The 21598-nt window shown below is 35.9% G+C and overlaps 1 protein-coding gene across 1 annotated transcript in view; it reads left to right on the top strand.

The window, feature by feature from the left end:
* Positions 1-1128: 1128 nt before the first annotated feature.
* LOC117783322 overlaps positions 1129-21598 on the top strand; it is a 49717-nt gene continuing 29247 nt past the window's right edge. Inside the window, exon 1 of the mRNA XM_034620688.1 lies at positions 1129-2038. Within this exon, the coding sequence (XP_034476579.1) occupies positions 1525-2038 (514 nt within the window). The 5' untranslated portion in view covers positions 1129-1524. The remainder of the gene's footprint in view (positions 2039-21598) is intronic.

Raw genomic sequence — 21598 nt, 5'->3', positions numbered from 1 at the left:
TACACGTGCAATTATTTTTAAATTTCATAGTTCAAATATTTTTATGATTTAATTTAGTTAATTATTATAAAAATAAACATCTTTTCAGTGCATTTAATACATTTGTTTTTATAGTGCTTTCATAGTGTTGTTTAAGTTCTAAAACATTTTATTTAGTGTATATTTGAACTTTTTTTTTAGTTAATTATTATGTAAGTTTGCACTTTAATGTCAGTGCATTTAATACATCTGCTTTTATTGTTTTTTTTATAAGTATAGTTCAAGTTGGGATTTATTTTTATTTTTAAGATTGGCCTTTTTTACAGTGTATTCATTACATCTGTTTTTATAGTTTTATCATAGTGTAGCTTGACTTCCATTTCAGGTAATAGAATGTTTGTGCCTGGGCTAAAACTTTTCCTTGACAAGTTCTACTTAAGCTGCCACAAACAATGCGCAAAGAATTGGAAAGTAATTTCCACACACAACTAAAGACTATTTCAGTGTCTGTGTGAATGAATAAATGACTGAGAGATAGAGAGAGAGAGTGTGTGTGTGTGAGTGTGTTAATGCCCACGCTCAAAATCGATGTCATTGATGTTGTTGTTGTTGTTTTCGTACTGTTTAGCTGTGCATTCTCCATTAGCGAGTTGTTTAATTGAATTGTTGTAATTAAAGTGCTTCAATTGATTTTAATCGGAAATTGTGCTCATTGTTAGCAGCTGTTCTTGTTGATGTTGTTGCTGTCGTTAAGACAAGTACAGTTAGGCAGGGAGCTGTTGCTGTTACCGTTAATTGCATGACAAGCGGTGCTTCATTAACGCTTCCATTCAAATGAAAATGACAAAAAGGAAATGTGCAATAATCTGCCTTAGGCCTTCAGGTCAACAATACCAACAACACCACAACACCACAACAACAACAACAGTCAAGGCTCAACAGGCTGCTTTTTTGTTTTTACCGAAAAAACGTAAAAAATTTCCCCAACACAGAGCAGAAAAGTACCAAGGCAATCGCTCTCACCAGTTCTGTTCGTTCTTGCTCTCTCTGAATTGCGCTCTCGCTGCTTGCTGCATGGAATGTTATGCTGCTGTTATTGACATTTGGGGACACAGTGCCTGCCGCAACATGCGCTCAGCTTTCAGTACGCAACGAACTTTGCACGCGAACGGTTTGATTTAGCGCTCTCTTTATTGGTCTTTGGCTCGCCGCTTCCACGTGAATCTCAAGCATAAAAAGGAACCCAAAAATAAGCACGCGCGCGTTTCATCTACACATGTATGCATGTATGTGTGTGCGTGCGTGCGTGTGTGCGGCTGCGATGTCTGTGTGTGCGAGAGTGCGAGTGTGTGTGCGCGTGCATTTATTTTAGGCAGCGGCAAATGTAAAGTGTAAAACCAGCTAAATAAATTAAAAAAGAATATGAAATCCAATCAAATTCTATAAATATCACAGGCCGCTTGCATACAAAAAGAAACGAGCCAAAAGTTGACAAAAATAAAATAAGAAATATAAATAAAGAGATTGTAAAGTAAATCGACAGAAATGAAAGCGAAACTTAAATACGACCAGCTGCTGGCAGCGACGCTCTGCACGCTGCTGACGTTGACGCTGACGCTGGCAGCAGCTGAAGCGCAGCCTGCCAGCTCCTATGGCGCCTCCTTCATATCAAATCCGGCCATATATGCATATACCGTGGCCAATCAGCAACAACAGCAACAACAACAGCTTATCAATTTTGACACTGCCAATGTGAATGGGAATTATCGCGCTGGCAGCGGCGCTGGCGTTGGCGTCGGCGTCGGCGCTTCCAATCGTAATTACTACTACACCGATGTAAATGCAAATGGAGATGGTGCCACGCCCACGCTTACCACGCCCCAAGCACCAGCTCCAGTTCCGGCTGCCTCAGCTGCCACACAGCCAGCTCCGCTCACTGGCTGCACCTTGGACCGCCTTGCCGTCTATAAGGTCGTATTGCACACCTATTGGACCCGAGAACTCTTCCCCAAACATTATCCCGATTGGCGACCCACCGCTCAATGGACCAAGACCTTAGGTAAGTGCGAAATACTCGGAAAATGTCATTTTATTCTGGGGCATGAGCATTAGAAATTAAAATAAATAAAATGCAGTCTTACTTCGCTAAAAAGGAAGAGCGCAGATTAAATTGAAATACGAATTTTATTTAGAATTATTGAAAAAAAAACGGTATATTAATTAAGATAGTTAGTTAACTAAAACATTGAATGAAAAATCGCCATAAGAGCAGAAGTTTGACTATATCATTAAATCAGTGAAATACATTTATTTTAAAATGATAACAAATTTTTTACCAGGTATTTCTGATTATGAAAAATAAAACAAGTCGGTTTTCATCAAAACTTTGACTGTCAATGTTTTTTTTTTTTATTTTTCAGTTCTACATAAAATTCTACTCAAGATATTTAGTATATATTAGATATTTATTTCCCAAAATTTAAATCAGAAAACAAATATTTTAAAATCTTTAATTTGAATTATTGCATTAATTTTCCTTAACTTTCAATTATTTTCAACTTTCGTGCAACAATTTATTAGTTGACTTTGTAATATTCTTAAAATTGCTCATTTCTTTTATCTTCGTCTAATATGCAAGCATATTAAAATAGCAACATTTTAATAAACTTGTTCGAGTTGTTTACGGAAAACAAATTGAAAAGTCAGCAAAGTTGCTATTACTCTAACGCTCAATTAAATTTGTGCTTATGTTTTTGGCTTAAATGCTGATAAAATCGTATAATATCTGCCAGCTCAGCAGCAACAGCAACAACAAGAACAACAACAACAACAACAAATAAGAACAACAATAACAACATCGAGAGACAAACAATAACAAAAAAGCTAAACACTAATTTGTCACAATGCTCGCAACTTGGCAGACGTATAAAAATAAATCGAAAAGCAATTTCGCATTTTGTTGTTGATGTTGTTGTTGTTCTTATTCTTCTTCTTGTTGTTATTGAGTTAAATCGAAATAGAGGCCAGACCCAAATAGATGAGATACAGATATAAAATACAGAGATACAAGATACAATGGGTAGTAGGTAGTAGGGAATCCTTGGAATCCTTGGCCGCATTGGCATGTCGCTTGTCTTATCATGTTTTTGCAGATTTAGCTGTCAATTTATAGCACACACTCACACACACACACACATACACATGCACACACGCAAGACAAGTAAATCTGACAGCCGAACAAGCGTTGCCTTTTTCCATAGCATACTTTCAGGCGAACATAAAAAAGGATAAGGCCAGCGCCAAAGGAGCGCCTAAGAAATGCGATTTGTACGTGCTTATGCGCTATATGCTCGACTCAGCGCAAAAACACACAGAAACTCACACACACAAAAAATTGGATAAAGTTGTTGCCACATTTCTTGATGTTGTTGTTATTGTTGCTGAGCCTCACAACTTTTGATGTTTTGATTTTTACGCTGTTGCACTCAAGAATTTCATATTACTCAAAAGCCCAAACACGGCGGTTACTTATTTATTATATTGTTTGTTATTCAGTAAGTTGAATCGTTTGTAGTAAACAAAAAAAAGGTAAAACAGTAAGCATGGTTTAACACAGGGTAGCTGCAATTCGATTACTTTCGATATGCAAACTAATTAAATGCAGCAATTCTTCGTTTTTTGTTTTTTCTTTTTGATTGCATTTGTGTCTCATACATCTTCGATTCCTTTATCTTTCCCTCTGTTTCCCTCTTCTTGCATATTACAGTTTTATTTTCAGCTTCAGCCTCAACTTATTTATTGTGTCGTCTTGATAATTTATAGTATTTGCCATTGGAAAGCATTGCGTATGCGTGATTTATGAACAATTCGTGCTAGTGTCATTCACAGATTTACAGTCGCCAGCCATCCGACTATAACTATTGATAGAACATATATACTTAATGCGAATCTTATGCTCGTATGTAGGTAAAATATATTGACTTCACTAGGGCCATAAATTTTATAGTTCAATTCGAAATTTAAGCACTTTGATTGGCATGTCAACTGCAGGCACAATAATATTTTAAGCCGCACTAAAGCATTTCCTTTGGCATTTCAGTGTTGTTTAACGATAAATAAAATTTGTATAAACTTTTTTTCATGAATGTTTTTATTTACGTTTTTATTGATTTATTTTCAACGTGTTTGGATGACACATATTTTCTCATAAATTGCTTTTGAGATCAATTTGAATATAATGAATATACGAGTAAACTTCAGAATATACATATTAACATATGCTTTTAAATATTAAAATTGTTAATTTTATTCAATTAAATCAAATAACTGTAGAAATGAAGATAAATGGAGTTATTCAAACAGTATACAAAAAAATTAAAATATATTGGAAAATGACACGAGTAACTTATGATAATTAATATCACAGATTAAACTTTGAAAATAAATGCAATTGAAAAAAGAGGATCACACATAAATAAATAAATTAAACTAAAGGACACAACATGTTAAATAAAGTTTGTAGAATTAAATTCGGTTTTGAGATACTTATATGGACAAATCCTATGGATATCGGTGGGAGTAATACATAAAGATACGTACATTTATGTACATTTTTCTCAAATTTTTTCAAATGCTTTTTCGTACTTGCTTGGATACGTTACACTTATACTATATGTGTGTTCTGTGAGTGTTTTAAGGGAACTGCATTACATAGGAGTATACTCATAGCATCAAATATTTAGATAAATGGAGAGTTTTTGTTGTTGCCACCTCAGTGGAGTTGTTTGCCCTGGAGCGGCGTTTAGTTTAAGCCAATGGTAACTTAAGATAGTCCAACCGGAGCCGGCAGCTGGCATTAAAATGCAGGCAACAACAACGACAAGATAAAAATGAGGGAAAAGAGGAAGCTTAGCATTGCACTTGAGGGGTGGAGAGAGGAGTAAGCTTCCTGCCTGTCATATCCTGTTTATATATAAAGTTCAGTGAGCAGCTTCAGCATCCGTTACAATTCAACTCTGCGAGCAATGAGCTGGCAACAGGAGCAACACAAAAAAAGTGTCCTGCCTGAAATTTGCTGTTGTTTTTGTGAAGAGAATTAACGGGGGAAAACAAGAGCTTGCGACTGGGCGTGGGAGTGGGAGTGGGCGTGGTCATGGGCCTGGCACAAAAATTTATTATGAATGTTGAAAAACAAGCAGCGACAGCAAATGCATTTCTTGCCTTTTGTGCCAAGTCAAAGCAGCCCCAAGGATGACTTTCAACTCCACCCAGTTTCAGTAACGGCCCCAAATGTCCTCGTCTAGTTGTTAAATTTCATTTGTGGACATTGCCGCGGCCCTGGCGACTGTTGTCGCCATTTGGCCGCCTTGCTGCTGCTGTTTTTATCGCAAATTGAAACCGAAATAAAGTTTTTGCTTTTCAACATGACCCGATGAGTGTGCAACTAGACAGCGATCCCGATCCCGATCCCCACGACGCGTTGCGTCAGCTGCATTTCCACGAGCATATTTTCTCATACCCAGCAATGGCAATTGGTGTCAAAAAGGGGTCGATTAGCTGTGTACATAAATTTAAGGCAGTGTAGGAAATTTTATTTTTCTGCTGAAAGTTTCCTTTTCCTGATATCTGTGTAGTGATTAAGAGTTAAAAAAACTAAATTCAAGCGAAAACTTAACTCGGAACACGTTCTTCTTATATTATCTCAATCAATTGCATTTCAAATAATAGCTTTAGTTTTAATATCTTTAACTTTCTTTACGTCCAGGGTATCTCTTGGTTTTCCCTAGCCTTTCTTTACACTCTCTCCCATACTCTTGGATGCTATGTTGTGTTTTGGGGTTATTTGCTATGTTTTGCAGCTGCATACTTTTTGAGCATGGGGCATTCAACACTTTTTGTTTAGCTTTTGCCCGCGCGCAAGTTTTGTGAAAATAAATTTTTGCCATTTTTATTGCTTGCCAAGCTTTTTGTTTCTCAATTCTCAAGTGCTTTGGCCAGGATACAGCCTGGCTTATCCTTGACTCTGTTGCAATAGCAAAATGAAATGTTGCCGCTTGCAATTGCATTTCAAATAGAACAACCACTCAACTACCAAGCCACCAAGCCACCCACAATTTACGGTTTGTGCCACAGCTTTGATTTGAAATCAATAAAAGTTGCAATTGGTTTTGTGGGAGTGGGGAAAAGGTAACGTTGAGTTCCTTCTCACTCCAATCGAGGGTGGATATGGTAAATTAATAGTTGGTAAATAAACAACAACAATACTTACAACAATAAGAGTTGCCTCAATTAAGTAAACACAAATATCAAGCGGCCATTGAAACGAAGCTTGCACCACGTTTAACTGACTGTGGCACTGTTTGTTTTTTGTGTGGCATAAGCTGCGACGCATTGTCATGCAGTCTCCCCTTTCCCCCGCTCTGCCCACTTTCCCCTCATCCGGTGAAGCGGTGTTAATTGCCTGCGTGCCTGGCAATTATCCTGTTTGACTTGGCCGCTGGGATATGCGTGTGTGCGTGTGTGTGTGTTCTCCTGTACTCGTAGTTGGTGTTAAATGTTGAGCCTCTGGCATTTTCACGCCTCGTGTTTTATTGTTTCAGCCACAACATCAACAACAACAACAACTACTTCTTGTTGCGCAAATGAAATGCCAAATTTTTCGTTGCTTTTGGCAAATAATGAATTATAAAAAGCTTTTTGCCATTATACTCATATAACATGCCTTTTTGCCTAATGCGCTATACATGTATGTGTTCTTGTTTTATATATTATGCACCCTCAAATACACACACATGCACACACACACACATATATATATACCCCCGAGGTTTTTGTTGTCTGTCTGCCATGTCATTGCACCTTTTTTGTTGCTAGGCCAAAAGTTTTCCATTTCTCGTGACAAACTTTAAATGTTTGCCATTTTTTTGTTCGCACGCAGCAAAAACTGTCGCAGACAAAGACAAAATCATAAACTTGTCTGGAAGCAATTCGAAACTACAACAGGAAATAAGCTCAGCATAATAAAAACGGGCATGCTTGACTAGCAGATGCCCTACAATCAATTTGAAAGTTGTTGAAAAATTAACCTGTTTGACTTTGAGATATAGAAACTCTTAATTCGTCAGAACATTGTTTTCTATTAATATAATTTTAATATTATTTTGTATTATTTTAATAATTTAAATTTCGTTTTAAAATTTTATTCTTATTGTAAACGTCAATTAATTTATTTTCAATAACTATTAGAAGCTTTAAGTGAAAAAATATATAAATTGAGTGTCTTATTGACAGTAAGAATTTATAAATATGGGTACATTATTGAAAGTCAGATTTTTTAACATAAATAAGTACTCTTTTTAATAAAATTATATTTAAAATAGTTCTGGCGGTTTTAATATAGAGAATAAATTTATTTAACTTCGACATATTAAATCAAAAGAATTTTTTTAACAAGAAAATTTGTTTATCCTTTACTAAAAGCATACTCCTAATTAAAGTATATAAACTCTTGATTTGAGCATGGCAAAGTATTGCTGTCTCAAGGACATGATTAAAGATGCAAAATTAATATTCAAGTTGAGAACAGAGCATAAGAAATATGAATTTATTTCGTCATGCTGATTACGTTCACTATCCGCAGGTTGTCTGCATCTCCGGGGGCTCTGTGTGTGCGTGTGTGTGTGTGTTTGTATGTGTGAGCGTTACAAGCGCCATTACAAATTCATAATACTCTCATACCTCTAGTACCTGAGCTTTGTGCGTGCTCACAGGACTCACGACGCACACAAAATCGTAGCATACATCTTGGGGCAAGCAAGTCTGTTGCTGCAGCATAAGTACATTAATAATAAATGTAAATTTTATTTTATTTTTTTCGTTGTTGTTGGCAGAAGCGTAGACAGCGTGTGAGAGAGAGAGAGAGTTGAGGGAAATGATTACTTTTCCGACTACTTGCAGCTACTTAGTTGCCGCAGAGTCCTAAAGTGTTATAATTAAAAGGAAGCGAGGCTTTCATGGGCTTAGCTTGACGTTGGCTTACGAAAAAAAAGTGCCACGCCCTGCCGCCCTAATGTGGCTGTTGGGGTGCGGCGAGGGGCGAGGGGCGGTCTACAGTTTGCGCTGTAAAATGAGCCATGTTCGCATTTTTTACTTGTCGTCGTGGTAAATCACAGCGGACAGGCAAACAAATTTATTTTATTTTCTTCCTTTCTTCATTCTTTTCTTTTCTATTTGGCGCATTTACTTGCATGAATAAATTTTTGGGCTGCATGTCTTTTATGTTCTACGCTCTCTCGCTCTCTTGCTGTCTGTATATTCATCTCTTTCCATACATTTTGTGCTTTGTCAAATTCGTGTCATTATTCATTCATACATGATTAGGCAACAGAACACAAAACACAAAACAGACAACAGCAAACAGCGCTCAGGTTTTGAATTACACGCTGCCAAGGAGCGTTGGACCCTCGGGGTTGCCAAACTCCTCCCAACCCCCACAAAACTCTGATGGATAGTCCAAGCCAAGTTAAAGAAAAAGAGAGAGAGAGAGAAAGATTCACTGGATAGGCGGCTCAGACAGGCGTGGCATTGCCAAATGGAAATTAATGAATGAAATTTGATATACTGTCAGTTGCTGATTCAACACTGGGAGCTAGCTAGCAGCTGCCAGGGTTACCAGCCGCATCCAAATTTAATTTAATTTATGCGCACGTGCTTCACGCAAAACACGTATCATAATATTTTTATTTAATGCCAATCTCGTTGCTTAAAAGCAAGTTTAAATTGCAATTTATTTAAACATTAATTTTGCATCATAAAGTATTTACGATTCTTTAACAATAAGAGCTAACGACTAATTATGTAATAATATCAAATATGTTCTATAATTATTTTTAATTATGTCTTCATCCAGAAGAGCATTCTCCATTCGTTGCATCTGAAGTCTTATATTTGTGTGGCATTTTTAATTAATTAAATTTGTATTCGCTGATTTAACGACGTATGCTTAATGGCTTAAAAATAACCACACAAATTGGCATAAATTAGCTGTGCTAATTACAAATAAATTGCCCAATTTGTTTTTGTAAGCTGCAATAAGGTCAACAACAACAATAACCAAAACAACAGTAACTTTTTTTTCGTAATGTGAGAACATTATCTGTTGACATGATTTCAGTTTAATTAAATATCAATTTTGCATTAAATTCATGCAATTATTTCGAGTAAGGTCGTAGTAAAAAAATTTAATTAATATTTATTTAGTTTGAGTAAACATATAAATTCCATTTGATTTTCTGTCACAATGGTTAATTGATTTAGATTGTCAAACTTTAAGCGATAAACCCCGTGTCAATTTAGTGGGCATGACTTAAAATAATCGATTAATTATTGATCGAACACAATGCTCGTAGTTGAAAAGTTATTATTCGAGTTTTAGTTCACACTTATAAATTTATTTTCCGGAAATAATAAAAGCAGATTAATTCAATAATTATCATAGTATATACTGTCCCAAAAAAATTGTAATATAATTCAAAACAAGTCCAATTTACCCGACACACATTTGACATACATTTTTAAATTAAAAGATATAAATATTTCGTACACTTTTATCGCATTTAATTCTTAAAAATATAAAACAATGTATTTTTAAAATTTTTGCGCAAACAAAGCTTAAACATTTAACTGACTATTAAATCTTATAAATTACAATATTTAAAAAAACAATGTTTCTGATGTCGTGTGTCACTTAATATAAAGACATTGTAGAGTAATTGCCATATAATAAAAGCTGTTTGTTTAAATTCTGCCAATAAATGCATAATTTTTACAAAGCTTTAAAAGTTGAAATTACCATACAATTAAAGCATTGAAAAGCGTTTGATAAATTTCAAGATACTACGTACTGAAAGATAGAGTTTGTGCAGCTTCAAAAAAAATTCTATAAATATTAATTTCCATATACTGTGTGTTACTTATTATCTGAGGATCAGCATTATACCCTATTTAGGTATTTTTGGATTACGAGGTATTGCAATCGTGAAATTTTAATTGCAATATTTATGACAGGAAACACACAAAAAAAAAAGCAAAGTTTATGGCAGCTGGAGCTTGAAGCATTTTACTTTTGCCTGTTTCTGATTTAAATGTTTTGCTTTTATTTACACTGTGTTGTTATTGTTTTTTTAACGGTTGTGTGTACACATTTGTTATGCGGCTTTTACGTTTGACTATCATTTGATTTATATTTGATATGTCAAATAATTGCTGGCACTCAAAAGTCGGCAACACAATTTAAACAGATCCTAATTAAGTGTCGCACATAAATCATGCGATACAAAATGCTCATTAATAATGCATTTGCATACCGCAAAAGCAAAATGAGCCGCAATTCGGCAAACCCTTTTTTGTGGCAATTTATGAGCCCAAAAAACTTGTGACCGCATGGAAAAAAAATTTAAAGGGAAAATGTGGAAAATCTTCGAGTTGGTTTTTGAGTTATGCAGCAGAAATGTTGAAGGCAAAAGTTGCACGACTGCTAATGGCAGCCTAATTTTGCTGACCACAATGAATGGTCCCAAACAAACCCTTTCTCTACCTCTCTTATTCTTCTTTCCCTCTCCTCTCACTTACTCACCCTGTCTAGCATATAAATTCACGCTCATTGCTTTGGCTGGCAACTTTAAGACGCGCACACCTTTTGGACTACATAAATCTTTGCCAGGTGGGTGCGTTATGTGTGTGTATGTGTGTGTGGGGGAGTGAACCCTGTTACTTTCTTCTGCTCCTGCTCCTGCAACTCTCCATTAAGAGGCAGACAAGGCGCAGACAACATGCGTGTTGCCTTTCCCGGAAAACGCACAAAACTTTGTCTGTGTCTGCGTAATGTGCGCTGATTGTCTGTGTGTGTCTGTGTTTGTCTGTCTGTCCGTGTGTGGGTGTGAGTGTGTATATTACTGTCATTGCTTGGGTGGTTCGGTGCTGCCTGTCTGTGCATTTTGTCTGTCTCTTTTCTGGCTTTCGTTATGATTTCGCCCTACGGCTGCTCTATGAAAAATGTCTACAAATTACAGCACAATTCCTGCTTATTTCGACCTTTACCAAACGGAATAACCAAGTAGGCATTACAGCTTTTGTATCGGTTTTGCGTTCCATACAATTCTGATGAGATCTGATTAAACCAGCCCTGTTGTAGATAGATTTTGATAGTTAAATTACCATTTAATAAGTAAAATATGAATGTGAAATTGTTAAATTATTATTGATTTTCACACACTGGCACGTTGAATGTTTTATTTATTTTTATTTTAATTTATGTTATTCAGAGTTTCTATTTACATTGCAAATTTATCTTATTATTATGTCAACATAATTATATTTATTTAATAAAAATGAAGTAGCATTAATTTATATATATTTCTATAGAGCATTTAACAATTGTTATTCTTTAGCAGTTAATTTTCTTTGCTTTTCCCTAGTGTCCTTTTCGGGACACTCTCCCATATTTATGCCAGAACACGCGTGTCTATGTCCTTATCAATCGCTAGCGACTGTCTGCCACAATTTGATGCAATAATTAAGGACTCTAACGAAAGCGGGCCATATTTATATTGAAGGGCAACTCGCACAGCTACGTGACACATCCGAATAAATATATATTTTTCTATTCATATATATGTATATATTACTTATTTATTTTTTGCTGCCCAGCGGCGCCTTGCAGCAAATTTGAGTGACTGCGATGAAGCAATTCAACATAAATTCATTTAATTAAGCAGTTTTATGTGCCAAGACAAAAACGTAGACATAAAAATAAAACTTAACAAGCTGCAAGCGACCAACAACGTAGACAAAGAACTGAAAAAGAAGAGGGGGAATCCCAAGAAGAAGAAGAAGACAGGAAAGAAGAGTCGGATAAAATGCTAAAGTTTTGATAGTGATTTGACCCAAGGGAGTGGCCATATTTTTGCGCCAGTTAATGGCATAAGTATCGAAAAGGAGCAGCAGCATTTGAGACGCCACCGAGCTGTGGCAACATCAAAGTGCTGTGTGAAAATTATACAACTTTTCATTTTTATGGCCAAGTTGCGGCTCAATTTTTATGGTCAATCAGGCGTATAATAAGATAAAGTCATTGCAATCACTGTGAATGATATAACCAGATAGATGGATAGACAGTTAGATAGACCGCTAGATTATGAATCAAATTACAAATTAACCACTAAAAGAAAATTTCTCACAGTGCAATGCATTTCAAATTAGCCCTTACAATCTGTCAACATAAAATGGAGTGTTTTCCTGGGGCAAGTTGTAAGAAAGAAGCTGCTTTCAGTCCAAAAACCCATTAAGTCTTTATAAGAACAACAAACAACAAACTGTAACATCAAAGCAGCTCACAAAATGAAATGAAACATTTCTTAAATTAAATATTAACCACATTATTATATACATTTGGCACGTCTTGACGGTTTTCTTGGAATTGTCAAACGAACCCTTCGCAGAATTAAATCAAGTTTTCTTTTGGGCATTGCCAATGCAATTACAGTGGGCGTGGCAGCACTCGAAACTGTGGTTAAAATCCTATAAAATATATATAAGCTACTTTAGAGTAAGTAAAACTGTCTTATTATTCGTTGCTTTTATAAACTTGGCTTAAAGTTGTTTGACCTTCTCATGAACAAGATGTACTTAAATAGGTCTTCTCCGCACTCTGAAATAACAGTCAAACAAACTTTAACTACTCAACTGTAGTTAAATCTATCTATCTTTATTTTTAAGTATATAATTATATCTCAACTTCTTGGAAGAGTTATCATACTCACTTTCCTATGAAAATGGGCGTTAGTCTTTCCTGCAATTATATTCAAAATAATATTTATTTAACATGTGCGAAATAGATCTTAATAGATCTTCAATAATGCAATTGAAGCAACAACAACTGCTGATATATATTAAATTTTATTCCCCTCTGAAAATAAAAAATCTCTTTATTTTCCCTTCTGAAAATGTTGTTACAAATTATTTTGCTCAAACATGTGCTTAACTCATTTTCGGCTATTAACAAGGGATTCATTCGAGACGCATTTTAAATGCGTCAAAAGTTTTTGGCCAATAAAAATCAAAAAAAAAAAAGGCAACGAAAGGAAATGAAAAGTAGATGAGAAGAGAGCGAAATTCGCTAAAGCGTTAAAAAATATACTTGCAAGTAAAAATAAAAACTTGGCTAAGCGTAAATAAAGCAAATAAAGTTAGCAAACACCGCACCACCCAACAAAGTCAAGTTGACTAAGCTGTTGTTGTGGATGTTGTTGTTGTTGCTGCCGTTGTTGTTGCCGTTGTTGTTGTTGTTGTTCTTGTTCAGACAAACTTGCGCTCAAGTTGGTTTTGAGACAGTTTAGAGTTTGCTTAGCAGCCAAACAAAAACCGTAGCATACAACGGGGCGTGGCAGTGGCAAAGGCGTTGTTTTTGGTGTGAATAATGTTGCTGTTATTTATGCCTCAATGCGCCACGCCCTCTTGGCCCACATTCTGCCTTTCGCCCAAGTCAAGCAGCAGCTGAAGAAATTGCAATTTCCACGCCCAAGTTTCGGGCACTTTCACTTTATGGCATAACCCCAACCACCACCACCACCACCACCAACAACAACAACAACAACCCTTAGCGATAGCTACTGCTGTTTTTTATTAAAAGTTTCTTGGCCAACAACAATGGGCACATTTTTTAAAGTGTTTTTTATTGTCGCGTTAACCGACCGCAACGACTTTGGTCCCGGCCTGTGACGAGGGGCGTGGCGTGGCTGGAGGGGCGGCAGGAACCGCTGCTAACTTTTCCGCTGCGTAAGTGTAAATTATTGTTAAGGTCAGAAAGTTTTCGTTTTTATATTTTGGCTAGTTTTTAGTTCAAAGCCCAACGTCTTAACGCCGCCCGTAAGTTGACTATAGTTAATGCCTTTAACTTAGCTGGCAGCTTGCCGCATAATTTCGAGCACATTTCACTTAATTAACGTGCAGCCAAAAGCGTTAATAAAAATGCCACATTAACTTACAATTAGCGTGCAGTCTGTATCACATTTTCCAGCACTTTACCAGGGGTCAGGGGTCAACTATGCACGACGACCCCTAAATAAAAGCGTAATATACTTGCTTACTTCTTGTTGTTGTTGTTGTTGGGACTTCTTTAAATATAAATTTATGTGCAGCGTCCAAGCACTTTCACTTTAACTTGCGCCTTAAGCTTTCTCCCAGTGTCTGTTCCTTCCTCCCCCTCCCTGCAATCCCGGTGACCCCTTTGCGACCCTGTCTTTACTTGACATTTGAAATATGTTGACGCTTTTTATGTCGGTCACCCAGAGCCGGCAATTAAGCGACTCTGCCAAAGGCGAAGCCAGAAAATAAACAGCTTGAAAAGAAGCCAACTACTGAATACACTTTTTATACTGAAATATATATTTTGACAAATCTTGATGTTGTTCATCATACAAATATATTTGATGATTTTTAGTTTCATAATTATGATTTGAAATACATTACTTTCCATTAAAAATTCCTACCTGAAAATAGGTTTTATTTTGATAAAGTTAAGTTAAGAAATTGGAATATTTTTAATACAATTTTTAGCAGCTACCATCATCACGTTTATTATTAAATAAAAGAACAGCTGGATACGCTCGATTTAGTCTTAATATAAGATATACGATATTTAAATCTAATCGTATTACAAAGTTTGACTCTTCCTTCCAAAAATATCGATTTTATCAAAAAAGCATAGTTTCTAAATAAACCAATAAAATTTTTAAGAATATTTATCAAATATGGATAAGGAAATTACAGAAGCTTTTCTTTCTGATTAACAAAGCTTACAGCCTTACCTTTTTGTAGGGTATTCAATAATGCAATTGAAGCAACAACAACTGCTGATATAAATTCAAGTTGACAACTGTACTTTTGGCTTCCCTCTTGAACTGTCAACTGTCGAGCACAACTGTACTTTATGGCAGTATGAGGCGATTGCTGGCGCTGATGACCCCACATGATTTGTAGCCGACAATTGTAGATTTCAGACTTTGAATGAGTGTGAATAAAAAAAGCGTTCCGCCTTAAGGGATCCGAGAATTGTGAACTGCGAGTCAGCATCAAATTTTAATGCTACTCATAATATTTTCATGCAGACAATGCGCAAAGGTTAAAAGTGCTACCAAAATAAATGCGAAATCAGCAAATACAAAAATTTCGCATAATACTATAGACCATTTGATTATATGGTACATTAATGGCATGAAAATAAAAAATACCCAAAGAAATGAAAAGTTTTTTGTTGGGTTATGTCGGAATTTCTAATCGAAATAAAAGCAGCAATTGAGATGAGCGTATCACGGTGATGGGAACGGTGAATGAAGTGTATTTAAAAATCTTTTCATGTGGAAATATCTATGTATATTTATTGTAAATATTATAGATTTTGAGAGAGGAAACTAGGATTAAAAATCGGTGAAAAAACATAATATCTGAAGAAATGTTAGTCTGTTATTATTATATTTTTAAAAAATTATTTTAAGGTTCTTGAATTGTTATATTAGACTTAATTTAACCAAGTTAAGCTTGGAGATCATTTTTAGTTTTTTTCAGCTTTCTTAGTCAAAGTAGCTGGTGTGTTTTTCTTTGTTGAATTTTTTCTCATCTCTATAAGGCTTAAGAACTAACATACACATACCCATACAAGCTGAATGGCCATATGCCATTTCGTTTTGTGGCCAACTTTGAGTGCGCAACTTTTCTCAAGGGTTATACAAAAGGAAGGCTCAAAAGGGTTGTGCTGATTGTTGTTATTATTATGCTGTGTGTTTGTTTGTGTGTGTGTGTGTTTGTTGTGCTTCATTGAGTTATGTGCGATACAGCAAACAAACAAAAAAACAGGAGTGAGTATAAAAAAAAGCAAATTGATTGTTGCATTGCTCAGTTGTTGTTCTTTTTTGGGGCAAATGCGTTGCTTTACAATACGTTTGCAATTTGAGATCATAAAAATTGATGTGCCCTTAACACAAAGTGAGTGCGGTGTATGTGTGTATGGGTGTGTGAAGTGAAGTGATTGTCAGAGCTATGTGGAGTATAAATATCGGTGCCACCTTGCCACACGGTGGCAGCAACAGCAGCAGCGGCAGCAACGTGTAGTTGAGCGTGAAACGTAGAATTTATTATGTTATCGCTTCAGCGATTTACTTTATCGATTTCACAATCAGGCTCACACACACACACACACACACACACACCCACACGCAGACAGGCTCAACACCTTGCCCTTCCCCTATTTTACCCTTATCTACCCCTGTCGTTTATATAACAGCCTCTTCCATTTCAAGCCCTTTGCCAGCGTTTGACGTTGCTGCTCCCCAGATAATTTGCAATCTTGTTGTTGTTGCTGTTGTTGTTGTTCGTATCATACTATAAGTGTATGTGTGTGTGTGTGTATTTGTTTGTTTGCTTTGGCATTTTAACGTTGCCTCTTTTTTGGTGAGAAGGAAGGGGGGTATTGCCTGCGGCAGCGTGGCAAATATTATTATTTGTTTAAAATTTAAGCCCAGCCGAAAAGTGAGTTGACTTTGATACGTGTCCTTAACGCCTTGAGGTAGGCCATTGTCCTTAGAAATGTGCCAACACCGATGCCAGATAGTGTACAGTGTACACTGTGCAGCTTAGTTGATAGCTTAGACAACAAAATCAGTTAATAATAAGATTTTTAAAGTATTTACCCCAATTGATCGCTGAATAAATCGAAGCTCAAGTGAGCAAATATCTATTTAAATTACGATTACAATGAATTATTAAAAAATGTAAAGTTTTAGAGATTGCAAGATTTTTTAAAAATTCATTGTTTCATAAAAAATTTATAAAAAATTATAAATATGTACTTTTCTATTATATTTTGTGGACTCTTATTGAGTTAAATAAAGAATTCATATAAATATTTAATTTTTATTAAAACCGTCTTATTGCAAGGGATTTTAAATTTTTCCTGCTAGTGATGAAATAAATTGTATATGCTAGAGATGGTAGACTAGATGGAAGAAGCTAGAGATAAAAGAGATAGATTTGTTGGTAATAGAAATCTGAAGGTTTAAGATAGATTTCAAAGAGCAAGCTGATGCTGGTGATGAATGCACTGATTGCTAGTGATGGAAGAACATACTGCTAGTGACGAACGCACAAGGCTGGTATTTAATAAGTTATGAAACACTATTTGCTAAGGAAGAAGAAATTTATTTTTAAGTCAAAACATAATAATGAAAAATATTCATTAAACTCTTTAAAGACTTCTTCAGTGCGTGGTATATTCCCGCCGTTCATTTATTTTGATTTTTTTTTTATTATGTCGCCACTGTCACAATATCAAATCGATTCCAGAGACTTATGCATTTTTAATGAGATACCTAATGGCCACGTCGAAAGTTTGCAGTTCGGCTTTGATGTAGGCAAAGAGTTGCCAGGGAGACATCAATAGGCAATTTGGCAGCTAAGTGCTTATTCTCAAATCCCCAAATAATACAATTTAAACGCGCTTTCCTTATTCACAATCCACCATTTTCACTCTCTCTCTCTCTCTCTCTCTCTCTGTCTTTTACAGGTAAGCAAATCTCTCATATTGATGCAAATTTGATGAAAAAATTCAATCAAGTTGGCGGCTTGTTTATTTATAACAACGCTAAAGGGCAGATTGAAACTTTAACTGGACCAGGACGAGGAACAGGAACAGGAGCAGGAGCAACCCTCGTCCTGTCACTGAATTGATAATAATTGGATTAGCGCATCATTTGAAGGGTGAAGAGTTGTCAAGAGAGTTTCGGCCAGTTGTGGAGCTCAGTTGAGTTGAGTGGGGAGGTTAGGGTTAATGGTGCCCCAAGGCATACGCCACGTTGCACACGCAGCGAACCAGCCATAGGATATATGTGATGTATGTGTGTGTGTGTGTGCGTGTGTGTGTGTGCTCCTGTTTGCCTCCCTCGTTGTATGCTGCAAAATAACATGCGAGTATTTCGCAAAATTCAACATTTTGCCATATTTTTCAATATTTTTGCGTGGGGCAACGTTGCGCTTCAGCAATTTTACAATTTATATGGCCAGGCATAGCGACCTAAATGCTACACAATGTGATATAGGGTGTGTGTGTGCTTGTGTGTGAGTGTGCAGCAAGTATATATGCCCCACAGTATTCATCACTTAATTTCCACGTGCTGCCATTGCGAAATTTATGACTTTGTCGTCATGGACTTAGTTCTACTACGAGGCACAACACACACATACCAACACAAACACACCCTAGCTTACACACACACACACACACAAAGTTGTCAAGTTTTAAAACCCCTTTAGCAAAATTGTGGAGCGTTTGGCGTTTGCCAGCTGTCAGCACATAAATAGAATTATGTCAGCTAATTGAATTTGCTCTCGACTTGACATGGATTTATGCACTAATGCAGTTTCGGATGGGTAGTAATCAAATTTCTCCACTCCCCATGCTGCACATACCACACCCACTGTATCCACTATTCAGTCAGCTTGTAATTCCCCTCGAGTTTTAGGGATAAACTATAAGAGCTGCTGCTTGTTAAATTGCGTATTGATGCTTAGAACTGAATTGTAGAAATGGGAAAGTTGAGTTGAGAGAAACTTCAAGCAATACATTAAGACTCAAGTACATAGCTTTATGCGTTTAGCTAAGCTTGTGTAAGAGAATGGAAAGATTAAGAGTTTTGAAATATATAATCCTTTAATTGATACTTTGAGATACTTTAGTAATAGATAATTTGATTACAGACAACAACATAAATATATACAAAAGTAAATTAATATATATAATATAACACAACAAAAACACAATCCATGCGGTTAACTCACACATATACATACAGCTAAAAACATAAACGAGAAATTAATTAAAGAAATGTTAGAGATAGAATAAATAACCTTTAATAAAACCACAGTAGCTAACTAGTAAGTCTATCAGTCTATAACAAATAATTCAGATAAATATAAATGAATTTATCATTTGAATTGAATCCCACTAGCTGGCTTAAAAGTTGATCAATTGATTGCCACATTTTATATCAATTTATTACGCAGCATAAAATATATATTTGATGAGGTGCTTTTTCTGTGTGCTTCATTTGGATTTTGTATGCTGTTCGGTGTCTAAAAATAAAATGAATACAATTACTTGAACAACTTTACAGCTGGCCACTTCATCATTGTCAACACTGTGCAGACTTTTAAACTGTCATTTGTCTTCTTGGCTCTCTGGTTGCGGTTGCAGCTGTGTTTCAGTTTTACCATAATGATCTTTCATATACTTTTCTGATTGATTTTGTGGTTATATCTGCAAGCTGAATCAAAGAGTCGCAACTGAAACTGTAATGGAGTTTCAAACAGAACTTTTGAACAGAAATCTCAATTCGGAATTTCATAACAAACACGTTTATGATGAACCGCAGTACAAAAATAATGAAGATTTGTGTTACCAAAATTGCATGTAATGGGAGAGAAAGAGAGAGAGAAATTGTGTGTGTGTGCGGGGAATTGAGGGATTTGCAGGCATTTTGCGGGTTTACGTAAATCAAGCTAAAGTTGGTTGCAATTCAATTTGTGCGCCAACAACACCCCAAAAATCATGTAACGCAAATTGTACACAATTATATTTGTTATACAACTGTTACAAGCTTGCCTTACGCTAACCCTCACACACACACACACAAACACTCACACACATTATCACACAAATACAAACAGCGATATCTGAAATGAGCATGAAATCTATCGAAACGTAACGAATTGTATCGAACGTGCCTAACTGTTAATGCGGTTATAATACGCCAGCGGATTATCATTGATTATGGATATGATTGTGTGTATAAATATGTGTGTGTATGCGGGTGTGTGTGTGTCCCAGACACGCCCAGCCAACAATATAGCTGTGAGCCAACAGACAGAGAAACATTTGAACTGAATTCGACTCTGTTCTCTGGCCATAAAAGTTTGTCCTGTGCGTTGCGAGTGTAGACATAATTTCAATTTTCATTTGGTATTAATGTCTGTGCATATTTGTACCAGTTTGTGTGTGTTGTATGTGTGTATTGGGCTCACAAATTGCTGCAGTGTTGCCACTCTAATGTGGGGTTGCTGCCAGTTATATATGGCTACAAAATGCGGTATTGGCAAAATCCCAGGAGCGCGTTTTAGATGATAGCAGCAAATGGAAGGACAATGCTAGTTATAAGCATCCTAGCACAATTCAAAAGGGGGGCAAAGGAGTCACATAACAACCATATATGTTCGAGTTATCCTGTTGGGCAATGCAAATTTATTGAAATGTTTCTCTGCGATGCGATATGGCAAAAGTTTTTACACAAATTTGAAAACAGCACTTTTTTTTAGTCTGCAAAATATTGACAAATAGCGAAAAAAAACTGGGTAAAACTCATATTTACTCAGATAAAAATACAATTTTAATAAATAAAATCTGTACTCTTGTAAAAATTGTGCAAACATACAAATATTCTATTCAAAACATTAAAATGTAAATATTAAAATTGTTAGCATACAATTTATTAAAATGTCTGTAAGCAATCTATTCCAATCAGGAAATAACACCGTAACCAGTATCGGAACCGTTAGCCGAAACTATCCGTTTCATTTTTAGTACCGTAACCGAAAATAATTCTCTTTCAGAACCTTTTACCGAAGTAGTGGTTTCGGAACGTACCGGAACCGAAACCATAACCTTTATTGGTTTCGGTTTGATTCCTTGATTCCAAATAATATTAATTCATTTAAATCTCTTCACATATTTTATGAAAAAATTAATCAAATAACTTTTTTAGGGTATCCCTGCTTTCATTGCAATTATCAATTAAGGTCAAATTGAAACACCTGATTGAATTAAAATATAAATAAAAATCTCATTTTTTGTCTTGATGGAAAAATTTCCATTTCTTTTGCGCTTTTTGCTCATTCGCTCTCAGCGATAATTTTGTAAGCCTATAATTTGCACCCAAATGGCTTTTAATTAAAAATAAATACAACTTCAATCAATGCCGCACTCAAATTAAGGCAGTAGCCCAATTTACATTGCAAATCACACACAAACTGGGAAAAGAAATCTGCAATACCGTTTGGGACAACGACGACAACAGCAACAACAAGCAGAAGAGACCATTAAGTAAACCAATCAAATTCCAAAGTTGGTCCCAGACCCGAAAAAAAAAGATGAATTTAATAATAGCAGGCACTGTAGCTGGCCCATAAAATGTGGCGGGCAAATGCAAAATACAAACAGATTGTGCTCGGTTTGTTTGTATTCGTGTAATTGTGTGTGTGTGTGTGTGTTTTGCGGTAAAGAAGGAGCCACAGTTCAAATTCAAAATGAAGGTGGCCACTTCCGGCCAAGATGGCGGCCGACTGAGCCTGTTTGCTGTTGCGTGCTTAATTAAATGATCATCATTTGCGCGCAATCAACGCACAAATAAATTTTCTGTCTTGCTATTTCTATCCCTCTTCGTGTCCCTTTCTCTCTCTCTCACTATTTCGTTGTGTATTTTGTATTGCCTAACCTAAGGCGCTTTTGGGTAGTTTGTTT

This window comes from Drosophila innubila (genome assembly GCF_004354385.1).
Source record: "Drosophila innubila isolate TH190305 chromosome 2R unlocalized genomic scaffold, UK_Dinn_1.0 1_C_2R, whole genome shotgun sequence".
NCBI lineage: Eukaryota > Metazoa > Arthropoda > Insecta > Diptera > Drosophilidae > Drosophila > Drosophila innubila.
This window is presented reverse-complemented; position numbering and strand designations above follow the sequence as displayed.